At 43.1% G+C, this 20,277-nt stretch overlaps 1 protein-coding gene and 2 non-coding genes across 6 annotated transcripts; 1 reads left to right on the plus strand and 2 right to left on the minus strand.

The window, feature by feature from the left end:
• Positions 1-9,613: 9,613 nt before the first annotated feature.
• Positions 9,614-9,754, minus strand: LOC150045092 (U4 spliceosomal RNA). The gene has a single exon (XR_016533009.1). It is a non-coding gene; the product is annotated as a U4 spliceosomal RNA (small nuclear RNA).
• A 254-nt stretch (positions 9,755-10,008) lies between these two features.
• Sirt4 (sirtuin 4) lies at positions 10,009-19,399 on the plus strand. Of its 4 annotated transcripts, none has more exons than XM_090320260.1 (5): positions 10,019-10,067; positions 15,577-16,074; positions 17,090-17,384; positions 17,477-17,769; positions 19,314-19,399. In XM_090320260.1, the coding sequence occupies exons 2-4, from the start codon at positions 15,578-15,580 to the stop codon at positions 17,627-17,629; spliced, it is 945 nt and encodes a 314-aa protein (XP_090176386.1). In that variant the 5' UTR covers positions 10,019-10,067; position 15,577; the 3' UTR covers positions 17,630-17,769; positions 19,314-19,399. The 4 variants fall into 4 exon arrangements, with proteins under 4 accessions (XP_090176384.1, XP_090176386.1, XP_090176385.1 ...); XM_090320259.1 differs by having other exon boundaries at positions 17,477-17,696; XM_090320258.1 differs by lacking the exon at positions 19,314-19,399 and having other exon boundaries at positions 10,009-10,048; positions 17,090-17,632.
• LOC150045094 (U4 spliceosomal RNA) lies at positions 10,383-10,523 on the minus strand. Its single transcript, XR_016533010.1, has one exon. It is a non-coding gene; the product is annotated as a U4 spliceosomal RNA (small nuclear RNA).
• Positions 19,400-20,277: the final 878 nt, after the last annotated feature.

Consider the following 20,277-nt stretch of genomic DNA (forward strand, 5'->3'; position numbering starts at 1 on the left):
CTAACAGCTGCATTTACATAAATATACAATATATAGTTCACAAGCACCAACTTGACAGGGGACACTGGAGAATGATGCTATACAGGATTCCCCAAATGTGGTATAAATACCTTTGGTAGAATGTGAGATAGAAGCCTATAATCCTAGATACTCAGGAGGCTGAGGTCTGAGAATCAACAGTTCAAAGCCAGCATGGGCTGGAAAGTCACGGGGCTCGAATCTAGAGCCTAGGCACTGTCCCTGAGCTCTTTGCTTAAGGCTAGCACTTGACCACTTAAGCCCCAGCTCCACTTCCAGTTTTCTAGTGGCTAAATTAGAGATCAAATTCTCATAAGGACTTTCCTACCCAGGCTGGCTTTAAACCACAGTCCTCAGATTTCAGCCTCCTGAGTAGCAAGGATTACAGGCTTGAGCCACCATTACCTAACTGTGAGACTCTTATCTCTAATAAACTAAGAGGGATTGGAAGGGAAGCCTAGTGGTAGAGTGCTCACCTAGCATGCAGGAAGCCCTGGATTTGATTCCTCGGTACCACATAATCAGAAAAGGCTGGAAGTGATGCTGTGGCTCAAGTGGCAGGGCCTTAGCCTTGAGAAAAATGTATCCAAGGACAGTGCCCAGGCCCTGAGTTCAAGCCTCAAGAATGACAAAAAAAAAAAAGATTCAGGGAAAAAAAGGCAAAAATGACACTGTGGCTCAAGTGGTAGAGCACCAGTCTTCAGAAAACCCAAGGATAGTGCTCAGGCCCTGAAATCAAGCCCCAGGACAAGAAAGAAAGAAAGAAAGAAAGAAAGAAAGAAAGAAAGAAAGAAAGAAAGAAAGAAAGAAAGAAAGAAAGAAAGAAAGAAAGAAAGAAAGAGAGAGAGAGAGAGAGAAAAGAAAGAAAGAAAAGAAAAGAATCTAAGGGACAGTGTCTAAGCTCTGAATATTTGGTGCCCCAATACCGGCACCAAAAATTAAATAAATAGCTAAGATTTTGGCCTAGTGCTTGCCTAGCTTGCACAAAGACCTGGGTTTGATTCCTTACTACCATATACATAGAAAAGGCCAGAAGTGGTGGTGTGGCTCAAGTGGTAGAATACTAGCCTTGAGGAAAACCCAAGGACAGTGCACAGGCCCCAGGACTGGCAAAATAAGTAAATAAATAAACAAATAACAAGTAAATATATATAAACCAATCAAAGTGAACAGGATACATAATGGGATATATAGCTGTTATGGAGGAGGAGGTAATTTGTTTGCTTATGAGATGTGTATTTATGTTGGAAGATTCTGGAAGAAGACACAAGCAATTGTTACCTGAAGAAGTAGAGGCAGGGTGGCTGAAGGTGAGGGTAAGACAGACAGAGACTTTACTAATTACCCCCTTTTGGTAATATTCTTCCACCCTCAGACTCCCTCCAGCTATGAGACCAGCTAACCTTTAATCATCCATTCTCCTGCCCCAGCCACCCACGAACTTGGATTACAGACATGCACCACCAAGCTACTTAAATACTCCCTTTGGATCACTTGACTTTTGAACTACATATATCATTTAACCTATCCTCAAAATGAATTAATATTTTAGAGCCAAATCTTTTGGGCTGAGGGTATGGCTCAAGTGATAAAATGCCTGCCTAACAAGCATAAGGCCCCAAGCTGAGATCCACATATGACCCAGAACAACCCAAAACCTTACATTTTAAAAAAAGATCCTGGGCTGGGAGTTTGGCCTAGTGGTAGAGTGCTTGCCTAGCATGCACGAAGACCGGGTTCGATTCCTCTGTACCACATACATAGAAAAAAGCCAGAAGTGGTGCTGAGGCTCAAGTGATAGAGCTTTAGCCTTGAGAAAGTCCAAGGACAGTGTTCAGGCCCTGAGCTCAAGCCCAGGACTGGCAAAAAAGAAAGGTATGCAAGGAAGGGCCCCAGCAGGGATGCACCAAAGAGTAAAAGGACTCATAGGACTTAAACATTGTGTCCTAGGACCGGGAATGTGGCTGCGTGGTAGAGTGCTAGCCTAGCATGCATGAATCCCTGGGTTTGATTCCCCAGTACCATCTACACAGAAAAAGCCAGAAGTAGCACGGTGGATCAAGTGGTAGAGTATTTACTGGCCTAGAGCAAAAGAAGCTCAGGAACAGTGCCCAAGTCCTGAGTTCAAGCCCCAGGACTGGCCAAAAAAAAGGGGGCGGAGTAACCTAGCAGAGACTTGGGACCTCTGAAGGAAATCCCCAGACTTGCCAGAGATGCCAGAATTCAATTCCTGCCTCTGCAATCTACCAACTGTGCAGTCTCAGGCGAGACACTGCACACAACTGAGTTTCCAGTTTCTCATTCACACAATGGGAGTGAGGTTTTATATTGAGGATTTCTAGTAGTTGTGGAGTTTGGAGCAAACACTTTAATCATTCTGCCCCTTAGATAGACTGATTATAAAACTTAGTTTTTAGGGCCGGGAGTTTGGCCTAGTGGTTAAAGTGCTTGCCTAGCATGCACGAAGACCGGGGTTCGATTCCTTGGTACCACATACATAGAAAAAAGCCAGAAGTGGTGCTGAGGCTCAAGTGGTAGAGCTCTAGCCTTGAGAAAGTCCAAGGACAGTGCTCAGGCCCTGAGCTCAAGCCCAGGACTGGCAAAAAAAAAAAAAAAAAAAACTTAGTTTTTAAAATATATATACTAGGGGCCGGGAGTTTGACCTCACAGTAAAGTGCTTGCCTAGCATGCACAAAGATCTGGGTTCGATTCCTTGGTTGCCACATAAACAGAAAAAGCCAGAAGCGGTGCTGTGGCTCAAGTGGTAGAGTGCTAGCCTTGAACAAAAAGAAGCTCAGGGACAGTGCCCAAGCCTTGAGTTCAAGCCCAGGACAATATATATATATATACTTTTTTTTCTTTTTGTCAGTCCTGGAGCTTGAACTCATTGCCTGGGTACTGTCCTATGCTAGGCAAGCTCTCTATCACTAGACCACACTCTCGGCCCCCCTGGGAAATCTTATACCTATTCATTATCACCAAAGAATCCCGGCAAGACTTTAAGGTCAGGAGAGAAAAAGATTGGTTTGAAGATTGAGTCAGCTACTGAAGAATTGCAAAATCAAGATTGTTATTATTAGTTTAATTATATAAATTAATAATCCATATCAAGAACATTTATTATTTAAAATATAGGAGACACAATAATCTTTTATTCTTTTCTTCCTGGTGCTGGGAATTGAGTCTAAGCCCTTAGTACATGCTAGGTGAGCATTATGCCATTGAACTACCGCCTCAACCCAAGATTTTTTTTTTGTCGATTGTAGAACTTGAACTCTGGGCCTAGGCATTGTCCCTGAGCTCTTTAGCTGAAGACTACTGCCCTACCCCTTGAGCCATAGTGCCACTTCTGGTTTACTGGGGTTAATTGGCGATAAGAGTCTCAAGAACTTTAGTGCCCAAGCTGGCTTTGAACCTCGATCCTCAGATCTCAGCCTCCGGAATAGCTAGGATTATAGGCATGAGCCACTGTACCTGGCTCCAACCCAAGTTTTTCACATTTTACCTCATTTAGCCTTTTCAAAATTCCATTAGTTTTCTGTTTTGTTTTGGGTTTTGGTGCCAGTCCTGGAGCTTGAACTCAGGGCCTGGACACTGTCTCTGAGGGTTGCTTCCCTACCCCCCAAGGCTAGTACTCTACTACTTGAGCCACAGCTGTACTTCCAGCTTTTTGGTGTTTAGTTAGAGATAAAAAAAAAAAAATCTTAGGTGCTGGGAACGTGGCCTAGTGGTAGAGTGCTTGCCATGCATGAAACCCTGAGTTCAATTCCTCAGTACACACAGAAAAAAGCCAGAAGTGGTGTTAGAGCGCTAACCTTGAGAAAGCCCAAGGACAGTGCCCAGCCCCTGAGTTCAAGCTCAGGACTGGCGAACAAAAGCTTACAGACTTTCTTGCCTGGACTGGCTTTGAATCATGATCCTCAGGTCTCAGCCTCCTGAGTAGCTAGGGTGGCAGGCGTGAGCCACCAGTGTCTAGCTTCCACTGGACCTTTCATTCCTAGTCTACAGGACAGAAAAATGAAAACTCATTTTTAAAAAGTCATGTTGTCTGTGCCACACAGCCATGAAGAGACTGGAGCCTAGACTGGCCATGTGCCCAGCTCACAGGGAGAGCTAGGGGGCTGTGCCACACCTGGCAGTACATATTTTAGAAAGGTTTTGACTACTTCTAAATTTGGGGAAGGCACAGCCAGGGTTACTGTCCTACTTAGAAACCTTATGCCACCAAAATAAAGGCAGTGATTTTCTAGGACTTTGGTAGAAGATCCAGGACCCCGGTATCTCTTCCCTTTCCTACTCCTCCCCAGCTCTAATCACAGGAAAGGACAGCCTTTTCTGTTTCCTCAGCATTGGAGATGGAACCCAGCACCCTGAGTGTGTAAAGTACACACCATACATCGGAACCACATCCCAATCCAGAATGACCCATGTGCCCTAAGAGACCCTCAGGCCTCAGAGGAGGAATTTCATCCTATCTTCTCTGATTATCTCCTTTCAGGTTTTTTGTTTTTGTTTTTTTTTAACCTCAGCCACTCCTCTTCCAGGAAGTTCTCCCTGATCACTACCTGAGCTTCTCCAGCTCCATACCAGAGCACTTAAATCTGTGCCAGACCAGCAGGCCATGACATCCATGCTGCCACTTTTCCTGTATTATCTCACTGAGGCCTCACACCATTTATACCATTTATTGAACTCTCCTTAGAGACCCATTGCAGTCACTTGGGAGGCTTTTTTTTTCTTCTTCTTCTCTAGACTTAATTCCCCAGACATCCTGATTTAATTAATTTGAAATGCAGAAGCTCCCTCAACAATTCTCACACACAGCCAGGATGGAGGAGGATCTCTGAGATAAAGATGATCAAAACTCACCAGGAACCCGTGGCTCACGCGTGTAATCATCCCAGCTACTCAGGAGGCTGAGATCAGAGGATCATGATTCAAAGCCGGCCTGGGCTAGAAAGTCCATGAGACTCTTGTCACCAATAAACCAGCAGAAAATTGAAAGTAGTGCTGTGACTCAAAGTGGTAGAATGCTGATTTGGAACGAAGAGCTCAGGGACAGTGTACAGGCCCCAAGTTCAAAGCCTTGACCAAAAAAAAAAAAGACAATCAAGACTCCTCCCTTTACAACTACCATCCAGAGCCCCTACAGTGTAGCTAAATGAATGGTATGGGCTAATACAGCTAGAGAAGAATGTTGTTTTTATTTATTTATTATTCATTCATTCATTCATTCATTCATTTATTTTTCTGGTTCTGGGGCTTGAAAGCTGTGCCTGGGAACTCTTCCTGAACTTTTGTGCTCAAGACTAGTACAGTTCCACTTCTGATATTTTGTTTAGTGGATTTCCTTTCCTAGTCTGGCTCTGAATCCTAATCTTCAGATCTCAGCCTCCTGAGTAGCTAGGATTACAGGCGGCATGAATCACACAGGGTCCGGCTTGGAAAGTCTGGTTTGAAAGTGCTAAGGGAAAAAGACAATCAATTGGCTTCAGTTCATCTCCCTAGTGATGGAGTCTGGGATGTGTGAGGCTGCTTTGTTTTAAGACAGACACTGTGGGCCCCTGGGTGAGGGATATTTTTAACCTAAGGCTGGGGTTCTTTCAAACACTCTACAGTGCTTAAACACTGAGCGGATTGTCTGGAGACTTGTGGAAGCCTTTCTTTGCTGAGATAGCCTTCAGAAGCAGGCTTTTCCAGCCTGGAGGCAGTGGCTCCAGGAAGACCCCAGGAGCTCGGGGTGAGATTGAGTTTCATCAAGGGTATGGACATATGAGGCTACTTCCATACATGGTGGTGAAGACAGGAACATTTGGGAATGGGCCCAGATTCCTCCTCCTTTTGAAATAAGGATTGCTTCACCCCCTACAACCCTGTTTAGGAAAGAGCCGGAGAACAAAGTTGGAGCTGAACTCTTCTGCTTGGAAGAGTAGGTGAGAGTTATCCTCCTCTCTCCTGCTTCCCTTCCCCAACTCCTGTGAATTACATGAAAGCCACAGGAGGTTGCCAGGCATGGCTGGCTCATGCTTGAAATCCTAAGCACTAAGGAGTCTAAGGTCTGAGGATGGTGGCTCAAAGCTAGCCTGGGCAGGAAAGTCTGGGAGACTCTAATTCCAATTAACCACTCCGAGAAAGCCGAAAATGGTATGGTAATGTGGCTCAAGTGGTAAAGCACTTAGTTTTGAGATGAAGAAGCTCAAAGACAGAGCCTTAAGGTCCTCCTGAATTCAAGCCCTAGGACTTGCACCAAAAAAAAAAAGAAAGAAAGAAAGAAAGAAAGAAAGAAAATAAAAAATAATTTCACCAGGGCCGGGAGTTTGGCCTAGTAGTTGAGTGCTTGCCTAGCATGCATGAAGACCCGGGTTCGATTCCTCGGTACCACATACATAGAAAAAAGCTGGAAATGGTGCTGAGGCTCAAGTGGTAGAGCTCTAGCCTTGAGAAAGTCCAAGGACAGTGCTCAGGCCCTGAGCTCAAGCCCAGACTGGCAAAAAATAAATAAAAAATAAAATAATAATAATAATTTCACCAAATAGAAGGCCAAATCAAGAAAATGATCCCATTCGCAATAGCCCTCAAAAGAATAAAATACTTAGGAATTAACTTAACCAAAGATGTAAAGGAATTACTTAATGAAAATTACAAAAGCCTAACAGAAGAAATTAAAGAGGACACTAGGAAATGGAAAGATATCCCGTGCTCATGGCAAGGGAGAATCAACATAGTGAAAATGGCTATACTGCCAAAATTGATATACAAATTCAATGCAATCCCCATCAAAATCCCAAAGACATTCTTTACTGAAACAGAAGATATAATCCAAAGGTTCATATGGAACAAGAAAAGACAATTCTAGGCAAAAAGAGCAATGCTGGTGGTATTACAATACTAGACTTCAAACTCTACTATAGAGCCATAATAACAAAAACCACATGGTACTGGCACAAAAACAGACCAAAAGATCAATGGAAGGGAATAGAAGATCCAGAAATAGAACCACAGACCTGTAGTCAACTTGTATTTGACAAAGGAGACAAAGGCATACAGTGAATCAAAGTGAATCAAAGACCTCAATGTCAGACCGGAAACTGTGAAACTGCTACATGATAGAGTAGGAGAGACACTAGAACTCATAGGCACAGGCAAAAGATCCCTGAATAGAAACCCTGGGTCACAACAGATTGGAGAGAGACTCGATAAATGAGACTACCTAAAAATGAAACATTTCTGCACAGATAAAACCATAGCCACAGAAGTAGAGAGACAGCCAACTAACTGGAAAAAGATATTTACCAATAATACATCTGACAAATGCTTAATATCCAGTATCGACAGGGAACTCAAGAAACTAATCCCCCAAACCTAATAAACCATTCACTAAATGGGCAAGGGACTAAGGAGAGACTTAGCAGAAGAAGAGATTAAAATGGCAGAAAAGCACATGAGAAAATGTTCATCATCCATGGTCATAAAGGAAATGCAAATAAAAACAACCCTAAGATACCACCTAACCCCGACAAAAACAGCCAAGATTTTGAACTCAGACAATGACAGTTGCTGGCGGGGTTGTGGAGAAAAAGGAACCCTACTGCACTGCTGGTGGGATCATAAACTAGTTCAGCCACTCTGGAAAGCAGTGTGGAGGTTTCTTAAAGAACTGAAAATTGACCTTCCCTATGATTCCGCCATACCATTTCTGGGCATCTACCCTGAACATCATAATCTAAAATATGATAAGGACACCTGCTCAGCTATGTTTATCTCTGCACTATTCACAACAGCCAGGTGATGGAAACAATCCAGATGCCCTACTGCAGATGAATGGATACAGAAAATGTGGTATATAAATATACAATGGAATTCTACATAGTCAACAGACAAGATAAAATAATGGCATTTGCAGGAAATTGGATGAATCTAGAGCGAATCATGTTGAGTGAGACAAGTCAAGACCAAAGGAACAAAAGGCACATGGAATCCTTAATATGTGACTATTAGATCCACACAGTGCAAGAGCAAGGATTCAATATTTGCATACCCAATGCTATGGACATGGTATTGGAAATACAAAACACAACTACATAAACATAAAAACCTATGACTCTATAGACAATGTTTTATTACATAGATCAATATGTATCTATGATACACAAACTCTTAGCCTAATTTTGATTATGTTCTAAAAACTAAGTGCCAGTGACTGTATATAGAGATTCCCTTCTTGAATACTCATTTGTTAAACATGTCATTTAAAACATGATGTAAAAATCAATGTTAAGGGGCTGAGAGTTTGGCCTAGTGGTTAAAGTGCTTGCCTAGCATGCCTGAAGACCCGGGTTCAATTCCTCGGTACCACATACATAGAAAAAAGCCAGAAGTGGTGCTGAGGCTCAAGTGGTAGAGCTCTAGCCTTGAGAAAGTCCAAGGACAGTGCTCAGGCCCTGAGCTCAAGCCCAGGACTGGCAAAAAAAAAAAAAAAAAAATCAATGTGAAATGTGAAAGGGTATCAATGTATATGAATTAATGCACCTTCTATCTGGCAAATATCATGTAACCCTTTTATTAATTACAATAAAAAATATATAAAAATCAATGTTAATAAATTCTTAAAAAAACAATTTCACAATAATGAAATACCAACTTTTTTTTTTTTTTTTTTTTTTGCTAGTCCTGGGCTTGAGCACTGGCCTTGGACTTTCTCAAGTCTAGAGCTCTACCACTTGAGCCTCAGCACCACTTCCGGCTTTTTTCTATGTATGTGGTACCGAGGAATTGAACCCGGGTCTTCGTGCATGCTAGGCAAGCACTTTAACCACTAGGCCAAACTCCTGCCCACTCCCCCACGCTGTCCTCGGTCAAATATTCTTATCTCCAATTAACTACCAAAAAGCAGGAAGTGGAGCTGTGGTTCAAGTGATAGAGTGCGAGCCTTGAGCAAAAAAAAAAAGCTTAGGGTTGGGGTGGGGGGGAGGGGCCATGTTATGAGAAAGGGTATCAATGCTCGTGAAGTTATGCACTTTCTATCTGGTGAATATAATGTAACCCTTCTATTAATCACAAAACAAATTATTAAAAAAAAAAAAAAAAGCTTAGGGTTAAGGACATAGGGACAGAGCCCTAGCCAGATGTGTTTAATCTTTTTGTTGTTGTTGGTTATTAAAGAGATTTTATTTTTACGTTTTTTTTATTTTATTGTCGGGATAATGTATAGAGGGCTTACAGTTACATTCATCAGGTAGTAGGTGCATCTTTTCACACATTGATACCCCTTCTCATGTTTTTGTCCCTGTTCCAATCTCCCCTCACCCCTCCCTAATCCTCAATCCTAAGGGAGAGAAAGGGATGTTTTCTCTGAGTTTTCTCTAATAAGTTTGATTGGTCATAGCCGTTTGTAAAACGGCTGGTAGGGACCTTAACTCCCTGACTGGAAGCTAACAACCCTGAGCCATGTTGCTTGATTAAAGTCGGGCGATTGAGCACTTGACACACAAGTCCCATTATCACTTAGTGAAGTGTTGAGTGCAAATTCAAGCTGCAAAACAACATAAGGAAAGAACTTAAGACATGACTATCTTTACATACCAGGCATATTCAGTCTCCGTAGAGACTGTCAAAAATTGCCAATGCCGACTATATTTCAAGTCGTCATGGCGGGGTATTGGGAAAAGTTTTCAATTAGCAATAATCGCGCCTCGGATAAACCTCATTGGCTACGATACTGCCACTGCGCAAAGCTGGAGAACTGGCTGCCTCCCTCAGCTCTCCCAGGGATGACAATACCCTTTACAATGAGGGTGAGTAATTTACCCAGACATTCCTCTGTATAAAGCTTTTCTACTTGAGTAGTCCATTGTATGTCCATCGACACGGGCCGTTCTTTATTACAGGGTTATTTGGTACCCCTATATTCCGATTTGTAAACTAGCCGGACAATTGCTGGGGATGATGGGTATCTTTATGCAAATCAGCCTGACGTCACAGAGACGACTAGGGTTGACTTCTAGAACAGACGCCGGAACGCTGAGCTGGGGTAAGGAGGAACAAAGGTGGTAAGTCAGTGGGTGTAAGTTTGAGGGGGGGAAACGATGAGGCTATAATTGGGGGACCTCTATCTCTTAAAAAGCAGTGGACTCGTTTTATAAGGATTACTTCCGAGATAAGTAGTGGAAATATTAAGCGCTGTTAAAGCGGCAAACAATTAAGTAGATTGCTGAAAATCTATGGATACTTAAAGTCATAAGGAGATAGTGCTATTTAGCTATAATTCAAGAGAATTACTAGGTTTATTCCAGAAAATACTAGTAATTTCTGTGGAAGTCCGAGAAGTAACCAGGATTTTTCTTTCTTGAAACAAGATTATTCAGTCTCCGTAGAGACTGTCAAAAATTGCCAGTGCCGACTGTATTGCAAGTCGTCACGGCGGGGTATTGGGAAAAGTTTTCAATTAGCAATAATCGCGCCTCGGATAAACCTCATTGGCTACGATACTGCCACTGCGCAAAGCTGAAGAGCACCCTCTCCTGGTCATCGTCCCCAGCAAGTGAGGTCCCTATTTCAAAAAGGCGAATTTAGGTGTAAAGCGAAAAAAACCTCCCATGATTAACTGTTTGAAGAAAATTTCGTCGTGAAACGCCATCGTAGGTGGAACTTTTGAGAATACATAAGCGTGTCGGTTGTGAGTCACTTACTAGGGTTCGATGGAGCCTGATGCAAAGCACTCTGGGAGGGACGTATGCTAATAAGCTTTAATGCAAAGGCTGAGGGGGGGAGGGGGCGAGGATGCCTGAGTGATTGGCAGTGTGGGGTCGCGTTTCCCCGTGTAATTCCCTTCTCCAAAGGGCTTTTGCTGCTGCTGTTTGAAATATATAACGTATATATTACACAATTTACCATTTTGGCCGGGCCTGTAATCCCAGGAGACTGAGATCTGAGAATCGTGGTTCAAAGCAAGCCCTGTGGCAGGAAAGTCCTGAGACTCTATCTCCAATAGACTACTCAGAAAAAAGCTAGGAGTGGCGCTGTGGTTTAAATGGAAGGGTGCTTGCCTTGAGGTGTAGACACTGTGCCCAAGCCTCAGGACTAGCAGAAGAAAAACAAACTAAAGCTTAAAAAAAAAAAAAAAAAAAAACTTTTTAAGGAGAAATCCAGTGACATTTGATATACTCAGATTATTGTACAATGATCATTTATTCATCTCCAGAACCTTTATATCTTCCTTAACCTTTTAATTTGTTATTATTGATCAGTCTTGGGGCTTGATCTCACAGCCTGGGCACTGTTCTTGAGCTCTTTTGCTCAAGGCTAGTGCTCTATCACTTTAAGCCTCAGCACCACTTCTGGTTTAATGGTGGTTAATTGGAGATAAGAATCTCACAGACTTTCCTGCTTTGGCAGGCTTTGAACTAGGAGCCTTAGATCTCAGCCTCCTCTGTAGCTAAGATTACAGGCATGAGCCACCAGCACATAGCCTTCCCTAACTTCTATTCCCATTAAACTTCAGCTCCCCATTCTCCTCTTAACCCAGCCACTGACAACCACTATCCTATTGTTTGAATTTAGCCACTTTAAAAACATTATATAAATGAAATGATACAGTATCTGGCTTTTGGGGGAAGAGTTCTGACTTACTTCACTTCTCATAATTTACTGTCTCATCTATGTGGTGCCTTTTGTCAAGATCTCCTTCCTTCTTTATGGTTGAAGGCCCTCATTAAATGGGTTTTGTTTATCCATGCATGCCTCCACAGAGCAGGGTGCTGTTTTCTCCGTCAAACTCTTGTAGATAGTGTTGTCATAGATGTAGAATATCTGTTTGAGTTCGTGGTTTTAATACTTTTGAATACTTAAGTACAGGTGATGTTGCTGGTTCATATAGAAATTCTGCTTATTTCAAAAGAGCTCTCTGTGAGTTTTGTTGTTTTGTTTTGTTTTGCCGGTCCAGGGGCCTTGAACTCAGGGCCTGAGCACTGTCATTGGGTTTCCCAAGGCCAGGGCTCTACCATTTCAGCCTCAGCAACACTTCTGGCTTTTTCTATGTATGAAGTACCAAGGAATTGGACCTGGATCTTCAAGCATGCTAGGCAAGCACTAGACCAGTGGGCCAAATTCCCGGCCTTATTTATTTATTTATTTGCTTATTTATTTATTTTTCCTTTTTAGTGCTAGGGATCATTGCTTGCTATGTGAAGGCTCTGTAATCAACCCACATCCAGAGATTTTTTTTTTTGCAAAAACGTTAAATTCAGGGGCTGGGAGTTTGGCCTACTGGTAAGAGTGCTTGCCTACCATGCATAAAAACCTGGGTTTGATTCCTTGGTACTACAAACATAGAAAAAGCTGGAAGTAGTGCTGTGGCTCAAGTGGTAGAGCTCTAGCCTTGAGAAAATCCAAGAACAGTGCTCAGGCCCTTCAAGCCCCAGGACTGGCAAAAAACAAACAAACAAAAAAACCCCACTTTAATTCAGAAAAAAGCTGAAAGGTTATGCTCATAATATATGCAATATAAAGCAATTCTCTCCTGCACTGTCGGTATTACACAGGCAAATAGCTGTTTGAAACTTTTATCTTCATTTATGAACTTCTTTTTTCCTCGCACTATATTCTCCAACATACCTTGATTTTGATTTTTCTATTTATTAACACTTAAACAGCAGCCTCAGAGAAAGATATTTTCTCTAACATTTTATTGTAAATTTTTTTTGTCAGTCCTGGGCCTTGAACTCAGGGCCTGGGCACTGTCCTTTCTCAAGGCTAGCACTCTACCACTTGAGCCACAGCATCATTTCTGGCTTTTTTTCTATGTATGTGGTACCAAGGACTCGAACTCTGGTCTTCATGCACGCTAGGCAAGCACTCTACCACTAGGCTACACTTCTGGCCCTGTAAATTTTTTTTTTAAATAGCTGAGTTTGGTAGTGTACCTCTGTAATTGAGCAGGAAAACTGCAATTTTGAGACCAACCTGAGCTACATAGTAACATTCAAAATTTAAAAAATCAAACACAAAATGCTTTATCAATCTAGATATGAAAATTAGGTTGGGCCGAGAGGGTGGTCTCATGATAGAGTGCTTGCCTAGCATGCACAAAGCCCTGGGTTCCATTCTTCAGAAAAAGCTGGAAGTGGCACTGTGGCTCAAGTGGTAGAGTGCTAGCCTTGAGCAAAAGAAGCATAGGGACAGTGCCTATGAGTTCAAGCCCTAGCACTGGAAAGAAAAATTTGGGTGCCAGGCATTTGGCCTGGTGGTAGAGTATTTGCCTAGCATACATGAAGACCAGGTTTGATTCCTTGGTATCACATACATAGAAAACAATTTTTTTGAGCGATGATGGAACCTAAGACTTTCTATATCTAAAGAAGATCCTTAGGTGGTCTTCAAAGTCTCTGTTATGTTCTAAAACATATTAATTGATGACTTTTTAAACAAAAATATTGAAGAAGTCAAGTGGATGAGTGCATTGATAATATTTAATTATTCCTGTTCAATGTAATACATTCAGTTTTCAGATATTTGTGAATGGATTTCTTCACACGTCCAAGGCTGTTTTACTGACAGCCAGGAACTTGATTCCCTTGTGTCCAATGCAGCATTAACCACTAAATATAAAGATATAGATCTATTATTGAAGCAGCATAAATTCTTGGGCTAGGATGTAACTCAGTGGCAAAGCATTGGCCTAGCAAGTGTAGTGTCCTGGATTCAATCCCCAGTACCAACAATTAAAAGGAAAGAAATAAAAGAAAAGAAAACCACAACATAAATTCTGTATAGGTGCTGGGGTTTTTTTGTGGGGGGGGGGTTGTTTGTTGGTGGTGGTGGGTTTTGTTTTTTTTTTTTTTGCCAATCCTGAGGTTTGAACTCAGGGCCTGAGCACTGTCCTTGAGCTTTCCTCAAGGCTAGAGCTCTATCACTTGAGCACCACTTCTGGCTTCTTTTGTCTATGTATGAGGTATTGAACCCGGGTCTTCGTGCACTCTTACCACTAGGCTAAACTCCCAGCCCTAGGTGCTGCTTTGAATCCAAACTTGTTCTTGTGTATGTTAGTTACTCTGGTCTCTTCCTGAAAGCGATTGTGTCTCTTCAGCTCAGGTGAGAGCAGTGCATTCTGAACTAAGGTCCCAGGCTGCTTCGGATCAGGAATAACCCGGGCAGAAGGGAGCATTGTGATAAGCCACGTCCCTCAAACTGGAGGCACATGGGATTGTGGGACTTGTAGTTTTATTTGCGGCACATCTGATTTGTGAACTACATTTCCCAAAATGCTTTTGTAGCCGTGGGATGGGAAAGGTAAGGATATTTTGTGCGGACTCTAGGTTTCTGGACATCTTGAATTTCTCGTAAGGAAGTACATTTCTCTTCTTTGGTCTTGGGGGCGGGGAGCAGAAGATCTGGAAGACAGTAGCTGTTTCCCGGGTCCTTTGGATTATGTGTTGGTTTAGCTACTCCAGTGTTGCTGTGCAGTGTTAAGATGGGGTCCTGAACTCGGCTTTGGAAAGCCAAGCATAAAATAATGTTTGAATAGGAGGTGTATATAGGTATAAACTAGAGAATTCCTGCATTGCATTGTGTCAAGTCTTTTTTGGCCAGTCCTGGGCTTGAGCTCAGGGCCTGAGCGCTGTCCTTGGACTTTCTCAAGGCTAGAGCTCCACCACTTGAGCCTCAGCACCACTTCTGGCTTTTTTTTTTCCTATGTATGTGGTACCGAGGACTGGAACCCGGGTCTTCCTGCATGCTAGGCAAGCACTCTAAAACTAGGCCAAACTCCCGGCCCAAGTCTTATTTTTTTAGAGCTAGCAAAGTTGTCAGGCAGGGTTTTTCTTGTCTGTCCTAGTGGCAAAATGGTGCAATTGAGAGTAAACAGGTAACATGGAAGAAATGAAAGAATAGAAGGTATGGCTGTGACTTAATTATGTATGTAAAATCAGAAATCTGAAACAGATGCAATCTGACATGCTGTGTGAGAGGTGAGTACTAGCTAATATGTGAAAGGCCCCTGGTTCAGCCCCCTTTACTGTGTGTGTGTGTGTGGGGAGAGAGAGAGAGAGAGAGAGAGAGAGAGAGAGAGAGAGAGAGAGAGAGAGAGAGAGAGAGAGAAACTTGACATATTGGAATGCAAATATGTTTTCTTAGTTTAGAAAGCAATAAGATAACTCAGATTTATAAAATAGGAAGTAGATTTTTGTAATGTGAGAAAAATTTTCTTTTCTATCCAGGTGTGTTGCTTAAATGTTTCTGCTTTAGCCTGGTAGCTGGGCTCTTGTTAAGGCAAAGAGGAATTGCTTTGGGATAAAGGTTTTTGTTGTGTGTTTGTTTGCCTGCCAGTCTGGGCCTTGAACATAAGACCTGGACTCAGTCCCTAAGACTCTCTGCACTCAAGGCTAGCATTCTACCACTTGAGCCACAGTACCCATTTCCAGCTTTTTCTGTGTATGTGGTACTGAGGAATCGAACCTGGGTCTTCATGCATGCTAGGCGAGCATTAAGGCATATTCCTAGCCCACAATGGCTAACTTCTGTTTGCACAACCCAGCTTCTCACATGAGGTTCTTTTATCTTTAGAATGAGGATGAGCTGTGGGTTGACTTACAGGTCAACGAAAGGCCGGTGGATCACAAAGCTCAGCCGATCTTGCTCACATGGACCCATGGGGTTATTTGTGCCTCCAAGTCCTCCTTTGGACCCTATGAAGGTCAAAGAGTTACAACGCTTCATCACCCTTTCCAAGAAACTTCTAGTGATGACTGGGGCAGGAATCTCCACTGAGTCTGGAATCCCAGACTACAGGTCAGAAAAGGTGGGACTGTATGCTCGAACAGACCGGAGGCCTATCCAGCATGTAGATTTTATACGAAGTGCTCCCATCCGCCAGCGGTACTGGGCAAGAAACTTTGTGGGTTGGCCTCAGTTCTCAGCCCACCAGCCAAACGCTGCCCACTTGGCTTTGAGCAACTGGGAAAAAGAAGGAAAGCTGCATTGGTTGGTGACTCAAAATGTGGATGCTTTACACACCAAAGCAGGGAATCAGCGCCTGACGGAGCTGCATGGGTGCATGCACAGGTGCAGGAGGGGGGCGTGGCTGGAATGGGAAATGGTTTGCGATCTGATCAAGGGAGAGTGGAGAAAGCAGAGGGCACTGGCATGAAAACCAGCGGGAACATGAATTTTGTTGCTGTTGTTCTGTTCTGGGTATGCTAAATGTGTGCTCTGCCTCTCATCTGTGCCCTAGACCAAGAAAAATGTGTTACAGAAAGGAGATATTCGTCATTACCAAGAAAAGCTGAGCAAAGAATAGAGGGGGTAAAACACCAATGGTGGTTTCAGTACCAAGGAAATTATTTAAGTATTTGCTGTTAAAGACAAAAGCAATTTGCTTATAATCCTACTCAAGAGGCGAAGAAAAGGGGATGATGCTTGAAGTCAGGCCAGGCAGGAAAATCCACAAGACTCTTATTTCCAATTAACTACCAAAAAAGCTGGAAGTAGAGCTCTGGCTCAAGTAGTTGATCACTGGCCTTGAGGAAAAAAAAAAACAATAAATAAACAAACAAAAACAACCTCAGGGACAGCTCAGGCCCTGAGTTCAAGTCCCAGGCCAGCCACACACACAATAAAATAAATTGAACAGGAGGGTAAGCAGGGAGTAAAGAAACAAATCATCTTAAAAAAAAAAAAAGATACCTAGGTAGGTGCTAGGTAGCTCACACTAATTCTTAGCTATTCAGGAGGCTGAGATCTGAGGATTGTGGTTCAAAACCACTCTGGGTAGGAAAGTCCTTGAGACTCTTATATCCAGTAAAGCACTCAAAACCCAGAAATGATGCTGTGGTTTAAAGTGGTAGAGTGTTAGCCGTGAGCAAATAGAGCTTAGGGATTGAACCCAGGCCCATAGTTCAAGCCCCATGACAGACAGTTTAAAACAAAAAAAAAAGATACCTGATAAGGGAGAGGGAATGGGAGATGTGGTGTTAGGATGGGAAAATGGTAAGGGCTGAAAACAGGGACTAAGCACTTCTGCAGCTTTGTGTGTCCCAAGGATGTAATCATCAGCAGGCCTCATGTTTGATTTTTTTAGAGTCCTCTGCCTGAATTGTGGGGAGCAGACTCCTCGGGGGGTGCTGCAGGAGCGCTTCCAGGACCTGAACCCCAGCTGGAGTGCCGAGGCCCAGGGGGTGGCACCCGATGGAGATGTGTTTCTCTCAGAGGAGCAAGTCCAGACTTTTCAGGTCCCGTCCTGTGTGCGGTGTGGAGGCCCTCTGAAACCAGATGTGGTTTTCTTCGGGGATACAGTGAATCCTGATAAAGTTGATTTTGTGCACAGGCGCGTGAGGGAAGCTGATTCCTTGCTGGTGGTTGGATCTTCTCTGCAGGTACCTGACTGGGTCAAGGTGGTAACTGCCCTTTGCTTCCTCTTATCTGGGCTCTCTCTTCCTGGTTCTGACTTTGTTTTCTGCCTGGACAGGTATACTCGGGTTACAGGTTTATCCTCACTGCCCGGGAGAAGAAGTTACCAATTGCCATACTGAACATTGGGCCCACACGATCAGATGATTTGGCGTGTCTGAAACTGAATTCTCGCTGTGGAGAGTTGTTGCCTTTAATAATTCCACACTGACTACAGCTTGATCTTCCTGAGCCTGAAACTGGAACTTTCCCTTGAATCCTGCTGCTGAAGATAAAAGGTCTTCTCAGATAGATAACATGCTGATTCCCCCTGGACTGAGATTACTAAGGGAGGCCAACAAGACAAAGAAGGTTCTGAGCTCTTAGCATTCTTTTTTTTTGGAGGGGGGGGTGTCAGGGAGTTTGAGCTTTGAATTCAAGGCCTAGGTGCTGTCCCTGAGCTCTTTTGCTCAAAGCTAGAGCTCTACCACTTTGTTTTGTTTTTGTTTTTTTGCCAGTCCTGGGCTTGGGCTCAGGGCCTGAGCACTGTCCCTGGATTTTCTCAAGGCTAGGGCTCTACCACTTGAGCCACAGCACCACTTCTGGCTTTTTTCTATGTATGTGGTACTGAGGAATCGAACCTGGGTCTTCATGCATGCTAGGCAAGCACTCTACCACTAGGCCAAACTCCTGGCCGAGCTCTACCACTTTGAGTCACAGTGTCACTTCTGGTTTTCTAGGGGTTAATCCAGCCTTCTAAATAGTTAGGATTACATGCATGGGCCATGGGCACCTTGCTAAAACTATATTTTGTTGTTGTTGGCGGTGGTGGTCATGGGGCTTGAACTCAGGGCTTAGGCACTGTCCCTGAACTCTTTCACTCAAATCTAATGCTCTTCCACTTTCAGCCACAGCTCCATTTCCACTTTTCTAGTGGTTCATTGAAGATGAGAGTTTCACAGGAACTTTAGTTAGTTCCTGGCTAGTGTGTGTGTGAGTGCTAAAGCTTAAACTTAGGGCCTGTGTGCTGTCCCTTAGCTTTTTTGCTCCTCATGTTTGACACTCTGCTACTTGAGGTATAGCTCTACTTCTGGCTTTTTTTTTTTTTTTTTGGTCACAGGGCTTGAACTCTGGCCTGGGTGCTGTTCCTGAGCTCTTCAGCCCACTTTTGGCTTTTTGTTGTTGTTGGGGCCACAGATATTTGAATTCAGAGCCTGGGTACTATCCCTGAACTTTTTTTGCTCAGAGCTGGCTGCTCTACTACTTGAGCCACAGCTCCACCTCTGGGTTTTTGTTGGTTATAATCAGAGGTGAGAACCTCATACATATTTCTACCTGGGCTGGCTTTGAACCTTGATCCTTATATTTCAGCTTCCTGAATAGCTAGGATTACTGGCATAAGCCACAAGCCCCTGGTTCACTTCTGGCTATTTATTTTTCCATTCTTGGGGCTTGAACTCAGGGCTTGGGCATCGTCCCTTGAGCTTCTCTTGCTCATAGCTAGCACTCTATCATTCGAGCCATCACACCACTTCTGGCTCCGAGTATGTTATACTGAGGAATCGATCTAAGGGCTTTATGCAAGCCAGGCAAGCGTTCTACCACTAAACCATATTGCTAGCCCCTACTTCTGGCTTTTTAAATGGTTAATTGGAAATAAGTGTGTCATGAACTATCCTACCTGCATTGGCTTTGAACTTTGATCCTCAGATCTCAGCTTCCAGAGCTGCTAGGATTACAGGAGAGCCACTGGTACACAGCTTGTATCTTGTTTTTACTCAGTATGTCTTTCATGTGTCTTCCTATGTTTTGATGATGTCGTTTTCTGGATGGGGTAGCCGATGTTCACAATTACTTCTTCCATCCTAGTCTGCATTTACCATGGCATTGATTGTCTTTCTTTTTTCTTTTTCCAGATCCCTAAGGATTCAACCCTTCCCTCTAACTAAACCAAGCCCACTGCTGGCTGTAGAGGGCAGCAAGATACCATCTCTCAGCCAGCCTATCTCTGAACAGATGAGATTCAACCCCCGAAGAGACTTTCACAGAAGCAACTGCTCTTGATGGGAAAACTGCATTCATTCCCTTCTATGTCACCTGGCAGAAGAAATAGCCTGGGAAATGTGTGGACTGGTGTGGTCTTTACAGTACTAACCCAGAGATTTCACTAATTTGGGGAGTAGGACTAGAAAGAAATGACTTAAAATTCCAAATGGTTTTATTTATAACTGAATCATGTTGATATATTTTCTTGACAAAATGAACAGTGGCATAAGCTGGAATTTTTTGTTTTTCGCTTGAACAGAAGGCCTGAACCCATTTTGCTCAAAGCTAACACTTTACCATTTTGAGCCATAGCTCCACTTCTAGTTTTCTGATGGTTAATTGGAGAAAAGAATCTCACAGACTTTTCTGTCCCATCTGGCTTCAAACTGCGATCCTCAGATCTCAGTCTCCTAAGTAGTTAGGAGTACAGGTTGAGCCACTGGCATGAGCCACTGGTGTCCTGTTCAGTCCCCGCTCATTCTCTATCAGGAAAAAATTATATAGAAAATAACAGACTGGAGAAAAGTTAAATACAGTGACCTCCCACATGCTAGGTAAGCAGTCTGCAGTCTACCTATTTTTATTTATTATTATTTTGAGAGAGGGTCTTACTATGTAAACTAGCCTAGTTTAGCTTTGCAATTTAATCCTCCTTGCCTCCATAATGGGTATGTAGAACTGCACTTGACTTCTACCACTATTTCTTTTCTTTTTTTTTTTTTTTTTGCCAGTCCTGGGGTTTGAACTCAGGGCCTGGGCACTGTCCTTGGACACTTTTTGTTCAAGGCTAGCACTCTGCCACTTGAGCCATAGCACCACTTCTTGGCTTTATCT

This window comes from Megascapheus bottae, chromosome 28 (genome assembly GCF_031878675.1).
Source record: "Megascapheus bottae isolate mThoBot1 chromosome 28, mThoBot2.hap1, whole genome shotgun sequence".
NCBI lineage: Eukaryota > Metazoa > Chordata > Mammalia > Rodentia > Geomyidae > Megascapheus > Megascapheus bottae.